Genomic DNA, 15,934 nt, shown 5'->3' on the forward strand with positions numbered 1-15,934 from the left:
CTCCCTTAACCAAAAGTTCTTAAAAATCATTCACTGCATTCATTTAAATATGAAAATGTTTTTTCAATTAACTCATTCCTCTGACCTGTTTCGTTACATTGTGGCCCCTTTTCAGGCAGATGCTTCTCTAAGAGAAAGGAAAACATGTAACTATATTAATAGCTATTCAGCTCAAAGTGTTGGTTAAAAACAGAAAATTGTTTACATTTATACCAAAACTCCAAGTCAGAGGTTCTTATGTAATCTAACACTTTAAACTTCTGAGACATAATTAAACGAGATGAGGCAGATTCTATAAATTCAAAAGAAGAATATGATCTGTCAATAAAAAGGCGTACTTAAATCTTTATAGTCTACCTAACTTCAGTGTCAAGGTCAAAAGTGTTTCTTGAAGACTAATGAGACTAAGTTATCATTAACCACCTGAAATAATGTTTAATGTACTTTTTAATCAGTACAGTTTAAAGTAAACACAAAGATACTCTGATATAAATTTGGAAGTTTCCAGTACTGTTAGTGATGCCCTCTGTGCTAATGTCCCAATTAACCAAGATTAACTGAAGATATAAATATTAAGGCTTGATTTTTAGAAAAAGCATTAAACTTCAACTTGAGAGTGCAAACCTAGGACCCACCTCCCAACACAATCCCCAGACTTGTTCCCAACTATCCTTGAACTCAGACTCTCCTAGGTGTCAAATGAGAGACACTATCAGGTAACCTTCAATTTTTTTCCTTTGAAAAAGTTATCTGGAGTTTATAAAACAAAACCAAAAATTATCTTAAGATTCCTTTCAATCATTTACCATTTATTAAATGCATAACGACCATTAAAGAAAAAAGCTTGTAACACTAAGTACAAATAATATATTTTATTTCATCCCTGAAAACAAAAACAAAAAACAAAAATGTCCACATCTAATAAGAGACAATTATTCTGAACTTCACCTGGCAATGATATATAATGAATTTCTTCACATAAAGGTAGAGTACAGAGAAGAGAGTTTGGAAAGCTGTCTTTCATGAAACAATATTTTCTCATACATATTTTAATAAAATATTACAATTATTGCTACTACATGTGGTAGCATATTATAATAATGAACAATACAATTCCAAAACTAAATTCAATATAGTCTAAATCTAGAAGCTAGCTACACTTAAGCAGTTATTATAGAGAATAAATACTATGAAATATAGGGCACCATATGCCAATTAGATTTGCTACAAGGGAAATTAAAATAAAGGTGCAATTTTCTCTATAGTAGAATTACCCAAGATTAGGCTCTCTTCTGCTATATACAATAGCTGTTTTCCTGAAAAGATGGTCAATTTTCATAATTTAAATGATATTTTAAATGTTCTTTATTTTTAGGTGGCCGTTATATAAAATGAACATCTAATGTATCTGTTATATAAAACCAAAATTTCATAAAGCACGTTATTCTTATATAACATAACATTAATGTTTTCCAAGCAATTTAATGCAGCACAAGTACCTTTATTATATACATCTGGCTGAAGTCCTCAAGAGTCCCTGTCTCCTAAACACCTGTACCCCTCTACCCCTACTAACATAATAAAAGGAAAAATTACCCAAATATGGAAATAATATACTTTCTTGATGACACAGACAACCAAAGGGTTAAACATTTAAATTAACATTCATCTATGTGAAAAATCATGAATACTTTAGTTACTTTTAATCTCATCATAAAAATATCTTTTATTCTTCAGAATATATGTAAGAAAATTTTAAGTCTCACATTAGAGATTACTATTTTAATGTTGTTATTAAATTGTCCCAATGTTTAGAATAAGTTATGCACAGTGACTGCTACCCATTTCAAGATTATACTCTTACAAATTTAATTTTTTTTAAATATACAATAATCAAACTTCAGTGATTTGAAGGATAGTGCAAATGAAGACATTCTTTGGGTCATGATTTCAAAACATTATTTTCAACATTATACTTCCTTCCTCTGTTCATAATCTGAGTAACAAAATATAGTACTGGAAGTAAGCACATTTTCTAATAGCCTTAGTCTACCAGTTATATCTATTGAGAACCAAAGACAAAATGATTCAATAACAATATCCTCCACTTGTCTGAAATACATGTTATATACTTAAATAAATATTTTATAGAAACGAATCCATATCTTTCAGTGCTTTCGCTTCAGCTTGATCTCAAACACAAAAGATTTATACAAAGATCACCTACCTGCTTACTACATCAACCATGTTAACAAATTCCCTTTCAGGATATAGTACAGCATTGAAGAGACTTGCCTGAAAGCAAACTAATGACTTTTAAACTTGTATATACAGAATAAGAGTTCCATGAATCCTGCACACTCCTTGAAAACATGTAGAGCTTTTATTGTAAAATATTACTCTCTCCTAGCCAGTGATTAAAAAGCTTTTCTGCCATAGGATATGATCCACAGTGGATGCAGCAGCACAAGGTGATCTTCAACTGCTATCTAATGCTGCCTGACACATTTATCCTTTTATTTGTGGTGACTGGCACCAAATTCCCACTAGTACCATTGGTAGTGTTGGTTGCTGAGCCATTCACAACAATGTAGTCAACTTTGTTCTCCAGCTTTCCCAAGCGTTGCAAAATGTCATCCAAAAGGACAGCAATTGTTCTTTTTAGATCCGCTAGGGGGAAAAATCAGAATAAACCATATTAAACATTAATAGAGCACTTAATATTTATGTTTTTATAGTCTGAGAGGGAAAGGTAAACAATTGTTGGGTCATTTGAAAGAAAATGTGCTAGAGAAAATGCACTCATAACACAAATAGGAAAGCCTTATTATTTTAACCAATAGCATCAACATATAGAGTTTCCAAAAGACATTTCAAAGTGGTAAATGTGGGAGAAACTCTCACTTTTCTAGAGCAATATAACAGATTTAAAGTCTGGCAAAAAATATCAGTCCCTCTGTAAGAGGAACCCATTTTACCCTGCGTTTCTTAAGCAGTTTATAAAGAATACTGCAGACTAGTCAGGTAAGGCAAAAAGTCAGCTAAGTAACAGATTCAGTAAAATGCAGAAAGAAGAAACCTGGAACCTCCACAGGCTGAAGTGGGGGGGGAGCCTACGATCCAGGGCAAATGCCAGGAACCTGGTCAGTGCAGTAGGCACACCAGCAGTAGTGCTGATTGAAATTTCTTCCAGAGAAACGATGGGGAAAACTAGTATCTTCTAACCTCTTTGGAAGGTTAAGGGGCTTCAGTAAAATTTACCTGGTACGGAATGAAATTATGAGCCTTTTTTCCTTCAAAATTCTCTTTTATCAGGTTTCCCAAAGGCACCTAGCACATATTAGGTACTCAATTAGCGGCAACTAACATTATCTTTTTGTTGATCCTGGACCAAAAACTCAGCCCTAATCTGGGATCACTAGGGGAAAAATAATCTCACAACTGATAAATTTGCTCATGTATCAGAAAAGCATAAGCAACAAACGAAAAAAGAGATAAATTGATCTTAATCAAAATTGAAAATTTTGGGGCCGGCCCCGTGGCACACTCGGGAGAGTACAGCCCTTGGGTGCGCAGCGTCGCTCCCGCTGCGGGTTCGGATCCTATATAGGCATGGCCAGTGCGCTCACTGGCTGAGCGTGGTGCGGCCAGTCACGAAAAAGACAAAAAAATAAATAAATAAATAAAAAATTGAAAACTTTGGGGCATCAAAGGACATTAAAAAGAAAGTGAAAAGACAATGTGGGAGAAAATATTTGCAAATCATATATGTTAAAAATTTACTATACACAACATATAAAGATCTCTTACAACATAAGAACAAAAAGATAAACAACTCAATTTTTAAAATGGGTAAAGGACTTGAATAGACACTTCTCCAAAGAAGATATGCAAATAGCCAATAAGCACGTGAAAAAATGCCCAACATCAGCAGCCATTAGGGAAATGCAAATCAAAATCATAATGAGAAACCATTTTATACTTACTAGGAAAGCTCTAATCAAAGAAACAGAAAATAAGTGTTGGTAAGGATATGGAAAAATTAAAATCCTCATACATTACTAGTGGGAATATAAAACGGTGCGGCTGCTATGGAAAACCATTTGGTAGTTTGTCAAAAAGCTAAACACAGAATTACCATATGAATTCCACTCCTAGGTATATACTCTAAAAATTCCTAGATATATATCCCCAAAAAGCTGAAAGCAGGAACTCAAAGAAACACCTATACACCAATGTTCATTTCAGCTTTATTCACAATAGTCAAAAGTGAAAACAATCCAAGTGTCCCTCAATGGATAAACAGAAAAACAAAATATGGTATACCCATACCATGGAATATTATTCAGCCATAAAAAGGAATGATGTTCTGATATATGTCACTGTATAAGCCTTGAAGATATTACGCAAAGTGAAATAAGCCAGACACAAAAGGTCTAGTACTGTATGATTCCACTTATATAGAATGTCTAGAATAGGCAAATTTACAAAGAAAGAAAGTAGATTAGAGGTTACCAAGGGCCAGGGGAAGTGTAAAATAAAGATCTATTGCTTAACGGTTACCAAGTTCCTTGTTTGGAGTGGTCTAAGTTTTGGAAAGACATGATAGTGATGGTTGCACAACACTGTAAATGTAAGTAATTACCAATAAACTGTACATTTAAAATGTTTAGGGCCGGCCCGGTGGCACACTGGATAGTGCGCCGCTTGGGAAGCGCGGCGGCGCTCCCGTCCAAGGGTTCGGATCCCACATACAGACCGGCTCCCGCTCACTGGCTGAGCGAGGCGCGGGAGCAACACCGAGGCTTGCGATCCCGTTGCCGGTCCCTGGTCCGGTACGGGGGCAACACTGAGGGTTGCGATCCGTTGCCGGACACGGAAAAAAGACAAAAGACAAAAAAAAAAAAAAAAAAATTAAAATGTTCAAATGGCAAATATTATGTTATACATATTTTACCACAATTTTTTAAAAGTGAAAAAAAAATGATAACAAAAGCGTAGTGAGAGTAGTGGTGGGTGGTGGTAGAGGGTGATCAGAAAGTGCTTATGAAAAAATATTAATGTAATATAAAGTGAGAGGAAAACTTTGTTTTTTTGTTTGTTTGCTTTTTGTTTTGTTTTGTTTTGTTTTTTAAAGATGACTGGTAAGGGGATCTTAACCCTTGGCTTGGTGTTGTCAGCACCACGCTCAGCCAGTGAGCGAACCGGCCATCCCTATATGGGATCCGAACCTGTATGTGGCCTTGGTGTTATCAGACCACAGTCTCACGAGTGAGCCATGGGCCGACCCTAAGGGAAAACTTTATATGGAGGAAGTCTAGTCATGGAAGAATGAGATTTTCCAAGCAGTGCAACTCTGGTGTCATTTGTCATGAGCACCTAAATATTCTACTTTCATGGGTATGTACAAGAAAAAAAGATATACAAGAAAAATCCTGACATAAAGTACTTAGGGATGAAATATTATGATATATACAACTGCTTTCAAAATGCTGCCCCCCAAATAAGCATATATATTTGTATGTATAGAGAAAGATAAAGCAAATGAAGAAAAAAGTTAATAAGCAAATTGTGAGTCTAGATGAAGGATATATGTTTAACTCACAATTTTTAAAATTTTTCTGTAAAGTTGAAAATCTTCAAAATAAATGACTAGGGAAAGGAGACATCTTTATTAAGACTTTTCAATCAAGAGTTGTAAGAGTATTTAATAAATAGGAGAGAATTATATATTTTTTTAAGTCCTTTAGCAATAAGTCTACATGATAAATGCTGGACCTGTTTTTCCCTGACATTCACCTCCTTTATAATATTTGAAGAAGTAGCAACCTAGGCCAGAGAAGACTACACAGAATATGGAAGGAGGGGGGTTTATCAGCACATTAACATAAAATGAAGTTAAAGCCCTAGGAGGTTTGACAACAAGCTAAGTTGTGACATGAATTATAAAGGTACAGTCTAATCACTGAACAGAGTTAGGGTTAAGAACAGCAATTAGAGGAAAAGTTGGGGTGAATGAGAAACAACTATATAACTTTAGTAATGTTCTAAATTAAATATAGAGCTCCTTTTAAATTTTGTAAAACAGTTGTTTTAATAAAATATTATAAAAGAAGAAACTAAGAAATTACAACTACCTTGCTCTTCGATATAAAATCACTTCCTTGAAAAACCACAACAAAACTATTGTTACCTGAATTTGGGGCTTTTTCAAATACACCAAAACTTCCCCTTTCTCTATATTCACAATATGATTTTATGTTTACATAGCATGGGACTATATATTTATGGGAATTATATGCTCATATTATATGGGGGTCTATAATACTTCCCCATAAAGCCCTGTCACTGAAGGTGCTAGCAATAAGAACCCCTTCTCTATCATGGGCTCTGTTCAGAAGTCCTAAAAGCAACTTGAAAACGGAGACCATATCATATCCATCCTTTTGCTCTCAGCCCACCTAGCTTGGTGCTTCATCACACAGCAGACACTCAACAAATGATTGAAATCCACGTTTGCTGAAGGTCTAATTCACATGTTTGGCAGACAGTATCAATGTTGAGATTGACATGAAGCATCAGATTTAGGAAATAAAACCCTTTAAGGTTGCTCTACTTCTGCTAAAACTTCCCTATTCTTACAGAAGAAATAGAATATTTTAGTTTAAGAAGAAAAAAATGAATGGGGCTATCACAAAGGTACATAAAAACATAGATACTATTAAAATAGCACCTAGCCTGATTATTTTACAGTACACAAAAATCTAAATAAGGGTATAATGCTATTTTTTTCTAAAGCTATTAAATGTGCTAAACATACTAGACATAAAAAGATTCTAATTATGCTAAACATAATCAGGGATTATCAGACACAGCAGGAAGCCACCACCATCCCTAGGTCTATGGAACAGAGGAAGAAAGCAGTGATATATCAGAGCCCAAGTCAAAAGTCACCTAGTGGAAAAACAGAACCAAGGCAGGCATTCTGGCAGAAGCTGGCACTACAAAGGAGACATGGGTACCACCAAACACTACTTGAAGCAGAGAGGGAAGGAGAAAATACACTGGGCTTTCCCTCCCTCCTACTTTCCAAACCTCTGCCAGTGCCTCTCACTGGCAAAACCCAGGCAGAAGCCAGCTGATTTGGGAACTTGGAAAATGCCACCTACTGGAATCGCTTTCCTTTGAGATACAGAATAGTGAATGGGTAAGAAATAAATATGAGGGCAACCAGCATAGGACCAGCACAAACAGCAAGTACACATGCCCTTGCAGACCCCCTATTTATGTTAGACATCTCTGCCTTGATTTATCTTTATATCTCAATATCGTTTTCTTCTTTGTACTCTTAATGCTAGCTGCCTCAAATCTGTTGTGTAGAAAGGAGATGTGAAGATAAACATGTACACAAAAATAAAAGAACTAAAAATCCAAAATGACTACAGTAATGAAAAAAACAAGTGTTTAATACACATCATGCAAACTTTTCCTTATTAATATTTTCCAAATTCAAATTGATATTTTACCACCACTAAACACCAGCTTAATGGTAGAAAAAGAAAATTTAAGTCGCTTCTTGATTATCAAAGTGAACTGCCCACTGTAAAGTTTCATTATGAAGCTAGCAATTAAACAAGAATGCTTACTAAGAAATAGACTAAATATCATAGCAAATCAAAAGTACTTTCTAAAAGTTCATCAACTCTAAGATTAAATGTACATTCACTGTTTAATCTTTTGCATTTTTAATATAGCTACCTTCTCCCTTTGAGTACTGAATAAATTAAGTCATTCAACAAATATTTTATTGCTTCTTTACTTAAGATGGTAAGGCACACTGTTCACATCTCATGAGCGGACCAAGATATATTCTCATCGAACATTAAATACAAATTAAATACCTAAGTACATAAAATAAGCCTAATTTTTCTTGAGAAAGGAAATGCTAGATAGTGAGTTGACTAAACAATATAAATCAACATAAATAAGCTATGTTTTAAATAGCCACACCAAAATCACTTCTAATAGGAATTCTGAGATTAGCTATCGTTTATCATATTTGGAATACAAGGACTACCCATTTTACAGGTTTGGATTGGGGCTTTTTTCTTAATTGGTAAATAAACTTTTTGAAATAATTGTAGATTTACAGAGTTGTAAGAAATAATAAATACAGAAAAGGTTGGCCAGTTCACTTAGTTGGTTAGAGCATGTTGTTAATATAGAAATTCCTGTACCATTTACCCAGTTTCCCGATGATAACATCTTACAAAACTGCATACAGTATCGCGACCAGAATGCTGACATTGATACAGTCAAGATGCAGAATATTTCCGTGACCATAAGAATTGCTTTGTTGCCCTTTTACAGTAACACCCACTTCCCTCCCATTCGCCTTTGAATTTGGTGTATTACACTGATTGATTTTTCAAATACTGGACCAGCTTTGCAACTTTGGAATAAATGCCACTTGGTGTTTAATTCTTTTTAAATGTTGCTGAATTCAGTTTGCTAATATTTTCTTAAGGATTTTTACCTCTCTATTCAAGAGGGATATTGATCTGTAGATTTTATTTCTTATATATCTTTGTCTGGTTTTGGTATAAGGGTAATACTAGCTTCATTAAATGAACTGGTAAGTATTCCCTCCTCTTCTCTTTTCTGGAAAAGACTGTAGAGTTATGTTAATCCTCCTTTAAACTTCTGCCAGAATTCTATTTTGGTAAATATTCCATAGACTCTTGAAAAACATGTGTATTCCACTGTAGTTGGAGTGTTCTATATATGTAAATTAGACACACAGGGCATTCAATAAATGTAAATATGTAAATTTTATATGTATTAGAAAAACTGTTTTTCTCCTATAGGTAAAGTGCTGTTTTTCTCTGGTTACTTCCAAGATGTTTTTATTTTTCAAATTTTAAAATTTGGCATGGATTTCCTGGCACGGGTTTGTCCTGCTTGGGGTTCCCTTAGCTTCTTGAATCTGCGGTCTGTGACTTTTGCCAGATTTGGGAAGTCTGTAGCCACTATTTCTTCAAGTGCTTTTCCTTCACTGCCCTCATTCTCCTCTCCTTCTGAAACTTCAACAACACTGTGTTAGATCTTTTGTTATAGTTCTACAGGTTCCTGAAGCTCTATTCTTTTATTTATTTTTTTGGTCTATTTTCTCCCTGTTGTTTGGATTCGATTGATTACATTGTTTGGATTGCAATACTATGTCTTGCAGTTCACTGATTCTTTCCCCCGTCTTCTCCATCCTGTTGTTGAGTCCATTTGCTGAGCTTTTGATTTCAATTGTATTTTTCAGTTCTAAAATTTCCATTTGGTTCTTCTTTACATGTTCTGTTTTTCTGCTGAGACTTTCTTTTTGTTGAAACTATTTTTTCATTTGCTTCACGTTTCTTAAGTGTTCACTGGAGCATTTTTATCATGGCTGCTTTAAAATCTTTTCCATATAATTCTAACATCCGTCACTGTCTTAGTTCATTCAGACTGCTATAAACGCCACAGACTGGTAATTTATAAATAATAAAATTTATTTCTCACAGTTCTGGAGGCTGAGAAGTCCATGATCAAGGTGTCAGCAGATCTGGTGTCCAGTGAGGGCCCACTATTCTTCACAGATGGCACCATCTAAGCATGTTCACATGGCGGAAGAGACATGGCAGCTCTCTGAAGCCTCTTTTATAAGGGTATTAATCCCATTCACAAGGGCAGAGCCCTCAAGACCTAATCACCTCCCAAAGGCTCCACCTTCTAATACCATGACCTTGGTGATTAGGGTTTTTTTATTGGTTATGAATATTCATGGCGTACAAAGCTGATTGTCACCACTCATGCCCAAGATGTGATTGCACCATGCCCATTACCACAAATTGCAACTGTATGCCATGTCCCAGTTGTCCCCAACCTCCCTCCCCATTCCCTTTTCCCCACTCCACTCTGTATCCCTAGGTATGCTCTCTCACTCTCAAAGTCCAACATACCACGGTAGTCTTTCTTTCCTTCCTTCTTTCTCTCCTAGTTCCCACTTATGAGTACATGCAGTATTTTATTCCTGTGTTTTGCTTTTTTCACTCAACATGTTTCTCCAAGCTCATCCATGTTGTTGCAAATGGGAGAATTTCATTTTTTTTTTTATGGCAGAGTAGTATTCCGTGGTGTATATACACCAGTTTCCTTATCCAATTATCCATCGATGGACATTTAGGTTGGTTCCATATCTTGGCTATTGTGAACAGAGCTGAGATGAACATGGGAGTGCAGGTATCCCTTCAACATGATGATTTCCATTCCTCTGGGTATATACCCAGAAGAGGGATTGCTGGATCATATGGAAGATCTATCTATAGTTGTTTGAGAAACCTCCATACTGTTTTCCATAGTGCTTGTACTAATTTACAGTCCCACTAACAGTGTAGGAGTGTTCCCTTCTCTCCACATCCTTGTCAGTATTTGTTATTCTCCATCCTTTTGATTATAACCAGTCTAACTGGGGTGAGGTGATATCTCAAGGTGGTTTTAATTTGCATTTCCCTGATGATTAGTGATGTGGAGCGTTTTTCATGTACCTGTTGGCCATTTGTATGCCTTCCTTTGAAAAATGTCTATTCAGCTCCTTTGCCCATTTTTTAATTTGGTTATTTGTTTTTTTACTGTGTAACTGCTTTGAGTTCCTTGTATATTATGGATATTAATCCCTTGTCAGATGCATAGTTAGCAAAAATTTTCTCCCATTCTGTAGGTTGTCATTTCATTCTGTTGTTTCCTTTGCTGTGCAGAAGCTTTTTAGTTTGATATAGTCCCATTTGTTTATTTTTTTTCTTTTGTTGCTTGTGCATTGGGGCTCATGTTCATAAAGCCTGTACCTAGACCTAGTTTCTGAAGTGTTTCACCTATATTTTCCCTTAGTAATTTCACAGTTTCGGGTCTTACACTTAAGTCTTTAATCCATTTGGAGTTCATTTTAGTATATGGTGAGAGATGCATATCCAGTTTCATTCTTCTGCATATGGATATCCAGTTTTCCCAGCACCACTTATTGAAGAGACAGTCTTTTCCCCAATGTAAGTTTTTGTTGCCTTCATCAAATATCAGATGGCTGTAAGCTTGAGGGATGATTTCTGGGTTCTCTATTCTGCTCTACTGGTCCGAGTGTCTATTTTCATGCCAGTACCATGCGGTTTTGGTTACTATACTTTTGTAGTATAATTTGAAGTCAGGTAGTGCTATGCCTCTGGCTTTTTTATTTTTTTTGCTCAGGATTGCTTTGGCTATTCAAGGTCTTTTGTTGTTGCATATGAATGTTAAAATTGTTTTTTTCTATTTCTGTGAAGAATGTCATTGGTATTTTGATGGGGATTGCATTGAATCTGTAGATCACTTTGGGTAGTATAGACATTTTCACACTGTTAATTCTTCTAATCCAAGAGCATGGAATGTCTTTCCATCTTTTTGTGTCTTCTTTAATTTCTTCCAGTAGTGGTTTGTAATTCTCACTGTAGGGATCTTTCACCTCCTTGGTTAAATTGATTCTTAGGTATTTTGTGTGTGTGTGACTGTTATAAATGGGCTTGCTTTCTTGATTTCTCTTTCTGTGGCACATTATTGGAGAATATAAATGCAACTGATTTGGGGGCATTTATTTTGTATCCTGCAACATTACTGAAATTATTAACCAGCTCTAGGAATTTTTTGATAGAGTCTTTAGGTTTTCCTATATATAGTACCATGTCATCTGTAAATAGGGACAGTTTGACTTCATCTTTTCCAATTTAGATGGCCTTTATTTCTTTCTCTTGTCTGATCACTCTGGCTAGTAACCCTCCAGTACTATGTTAAATAGAAGTGGTGAGAGTGGGCATCCTTGTCTTGTTCCTGTTCTTAAGGGAAAAGCCTTCAGTTTTTCCCCATTCAGAATGATACTGGCAGTGGGATTGTCATTTTATTGTGCTGAGATACTTTCCTTCTATACCTAATTCGCCGAGAGTCTTTACCATGAAGGGATGTTGACTTTTGCCAAATGCTTTTTCAATGTCTACTGAAATAATCATATGGGTTTTGTCCTTGCTTTTGTTGATGTGATGTATCACATTTATTGACTTTTGTATGTTGAACCATCCTTGCATGTCTGGGATGAATCCCACTTGATCATGGTATATAATTTTTTTGATGTGTTCCTGTATTCTGATTGCAAATATTTTGTTGAGGATTTTTGCATCTATGTTCAACAAGGATATTGGCCTGTAATTTTCTAATTTGCTGTGTCTTTATCTGATTTTGGTATCAAAGCTATGTTGTCCTCACAGAATGAGTTTGGGAGAATAGCTTTTGTTTCAATTAGGTTTCAACATATAAGTTTTGGAAGGACATGTGCATTCAAACCATAGCAGTCACTGATTGCATTTTTTCATTCAGTCTGAGATCTTCCTGGTCTTTTTTTTGGCTGGCAGGCACAGGGATCGAATGCTGGGCCTTGGTGTCATCAGCACCACACTGTAATCAACTGAGCTAATCAGCCAGCCCATCTGGTTCTTGGTTTGAAACCTGGACATTTTTGTATTATGAGACGCCTGTTTTAGGTGGTTTTCTCTAACACCACTCTGGCAGGGGTACCTCCTTGTTACCGCCAGGTGGAGGCAGAAGTCCAGGTTCCCCATGCAGCCTTCATGGCATGCAAGGGTGGTGGGATCTTTATTACTACTGGGTGGAGGTGAGAGTTCCGAGCCCCCACATACACTCCACTGACACTGTGGTGGGCTGGCCTCATAATCGCTAGGGAACAGTGAAAGTCCTGCCCCTCCACTAGGCTTCCTCTGACATCATCCCAGAGGGGAAGGGGATGGGCACTTCATTAATGCCATTTGGGGGTGGAAGTCTTGGTTTCTCATGTGGTCTCCACTGGTACCATGGTGTGGGGGGGTGGCAGTCCTCACTACTGGCAGGGATAAATGTTCCAGCTGCTACTGCCTTCTCTGATACCAACCTGGCAGGTGTTGTACACTACATTGTAGCCTCTTAACAGTGGAAGTTTGAGCTCCCACTTGGCTCTTGATTATGTTGGTGGTGAAGCCATAATTTTTTTCTGTGGTGCTTGACAGGAGGAGAGTGAATACTGTCTATAAGTTTTCTGCCTTGTTAGGCTCTCCTTTTCTTGTCTAGAGAGAACAGGCTTTTGGTGGGGCTTTTGTTACTGTCTTTGCCTATGGGCATTTCTGGGTTGCTGACTTCTTTCACTCCAAGTTTAGGATACACAAAGAGAGCATACCATTGTGTCATTCCTTGGATCCTGAGGTCCCTAAACAGTCTGATTTCTGCTTTTCCAGAGTCGTCTTACATTTGTTTTATATAAAATCCAGGGTTTTTAGTTGTACTTAGATGGGAAGAATAGAGGAAAGCTGGATAACTTAAGAATAGAGGAGAGATAGACTGCCATCTTCCCAGAAGTCTCTGGTTTAGGAATTTTTTTGTTTGCTTGTTTTTATCTTTTTTAGTAGCTGGCCTGTACAGGGATTGAACCCTGAACCTTGGTGTTATCGGCACCACACTCTAACCAACCAAGCTAACCAGCCAGCCCTTAGGGAAGTTTTTAAAACTGGCTTTCTTCAACTACAAAAAAATCCTCTTTTTTCTTCTTCTTCCTACCCAAACACTTTTCTGCTAAGAAAAGATATTCTCTAATAGTTTGCTTTCTGAAAATGTTTATAACACTTTTCCATTCATTACTTTTTTTTTTTTTTTGTCTTTTGTCTTTTTTCCGTGTCCGGCAACGGATCGCAACCCTCAGTGTTGCCCCCGTACCGGACCGGGGACCGGCAACAGGATCGCAAGCCTCGGCGTTGCTCCCGCGCCTCGCTCAGCCAGTGAGCGGGCGCCGGTCTGTATGTGGGATCCGAACCCTCGGACGGGAGCGCCGCCGCGCTTCCCAAGCGGCGCACTATCCAGTGCGCCACCGGGCCGGCCCTCCATTCATTACTTTTATAACAGTTTATGTAGTTGAAAAATCTATTAAAGAAAATAATTTTAACTCAGTCATTCTACTATTGAAATTTTTGGTAGATTTGTGTGAAAGAGCAACTACTTTTTAATCTAATTTTCATAAGAGCATTTAAATATTAACATTAGATTATCCCCTAATTCTCCTAAAATATTTGTGGAGTCTTTTTTTAAGTCGTTCAACTATACTGGTAGATAGAAAACCCAAAACCCTTAAAAGAAAGCAGGTCAATCTTTGAACAGGAAAGCCTGGGAAGGTCAAGGACTGGTGTGGCTAGGGATTCAGAACCGGGTATAGGAAATCATGTACCAACTGCAAGGTGTTCCACAACAGTCAATGTGAGGCTCAGAGCAAGTATGTCCAATTCATTGTTCTAGGCAAACCACAGAATCTAAGAGAGAGAATATTACATGGGAAAATACAAAATTACATTAGAGAGAAGTAAGATTGTTGAGAAAAAGACATAAGACAGTTGGAAACAATTATACATTAAAGAGAAAGCACAAGTTACTGAGCAAAATTTATAGTTATCTATAAAGTTTAATTAATCTGTCCATAGCCTTTGAAATAGTAATGATTCATTGTAGACCAGAATATTAAAAAATATTTGTTATGCTTATTTTACCAACTGGGAAAAACAGATTAAACAGCTCAAGGGAAGTCCGTTAAATAAATATTTTTGATTGACTAGCTTTTTTGTACTACAGTGAGAGGCTGTAGATAAATGATTTCTATAGACAGCTGAAGTTTAAGTTCTTGTAAAATTCCAATCTTATTGTAACTTATACTGCCATTTCAAATTAATGGAGTAAAGGAATTCAAATAATGAATCTGAAATAACTGCCTAATTTGGAAAAAAAAAAAGAACTTATATCTCTTACTGTTTGCACCAGATATCCCAACTGTATTAGAGATATAAATGTAAACAAACAAACAAAAACCAAAACAATAATATATTTGTTTTAGTCCATTTTGTGTTGCTATAACAGAAATACCGGAGACTGGGTAATTTATAAGGAAAAGAGGTTTATTTGGCTTACGATTCTGGGACAGCTGCATCTGGCATGGGCCTCAGGCTGCTTCTACTCATGATGGAAAGTGGCAGACAGCCGGTGGGTACAAGCAGATCACATGGCAAGAGGAAGCAAGAGAGAGAAGCAAGGTGCCAGTGTCTTTTTAAAGCAACGAGCTCTCACAGGAACTAATAGAGGGAGAACTCACTCATTAATCCCCCCTACCCCAGGGAGAGCATTAATCCATTCTTGAGGGATCCACCCCCATGACTCAATCAGTTTCCAGCACTGCCACATTGAAGATCAAATTTCCACATGAGTTTTGGAGGGGACAACACATCCAAACTCCATCAATATTAGAACATAAGTTTTGGAGAAAAAAATTTTAAGCATAAAATATAACCATAAAAAATGATGGACACTTTTAAACATAAATTTTTAAAACAACATACCAAGTTACTGGACAACTGAAAAACCAAAAGAAAAACATTTGTAGCACATAACAGCACTAATATCTTTATTATAAACGAATTCCCCAGCAGAAAAATCAAAGGAGTCAAATAATTCATTTTCATACACACAAAAAATATAAAGGTACTTCAAAAAGTTCGTGGAAAGATTCGTATTATCTTTTAATTCTATTTTCCACAATCTTTTTGAAGTACACTTGTACAACTAGCCAACAGACATAGGAGAATCTTTTAAACTCTCCTGACAGCAAAGAAACACAAAAGCAAACAGACGCTGTAGTGGATTAAATTATGTCCCCCCAAAACTCCCCAAAGCTTGAATTGTGTCCCCCAAGTTTTATGTATTAGGAACTTAGCCCCCACTGTGACTGTTAAGAGGGTGGGAAATCCTATTATGGTAATTGAAAGGTGGAGCCTTGAAGAGGTGATTGCATTGTAGGACCACGCAGTAG

At 36.5% G+C, this 15,934-nt stretch overlaps 1 protein-coding gene across 2 annotated transcripts in view; it reads right to left on the reverse strand.

Annotated features, from left to right (window-relative positions):
* Positions 1-788: 788 nt before the first annotated feature.
* CCDC126 (coiled-coil domain containing 126) overlaps positions 789-15,934 on the reverse strand; it is a 38,346-nt gene continuing 23,200 nt past the window's right edge. For both annotated transcript variants that reach the window (XM_008580470.1, XM_008580471.1), the window contains one exon: positions 789-2,670. In XM_008580470.1, the coding sequence (XP_008578692.1) occupies positions 2,486-2,670 (185 nt within the window). In that variant the 3' untranslated portion in view covers positions 789-2,485. The remainder of the gene's footprint in view (positions 2,671-15,934) is intronic.

This window comes from Galeopterus variegatus, unplaced genomic scaffold, assembly GCF_000696425.1.
Source record: "Galeopterus variegatus unplaced genomic scaffold, G_variegatus-3.0.2 Scaffold2105, whole genome shotgun sequence".
NCBI lineage: Eukaryota > Metazoa > Chordata > Mammalia > Dermoptera > Cynocephalidae > Galeopterus > Galeopterus variegatus.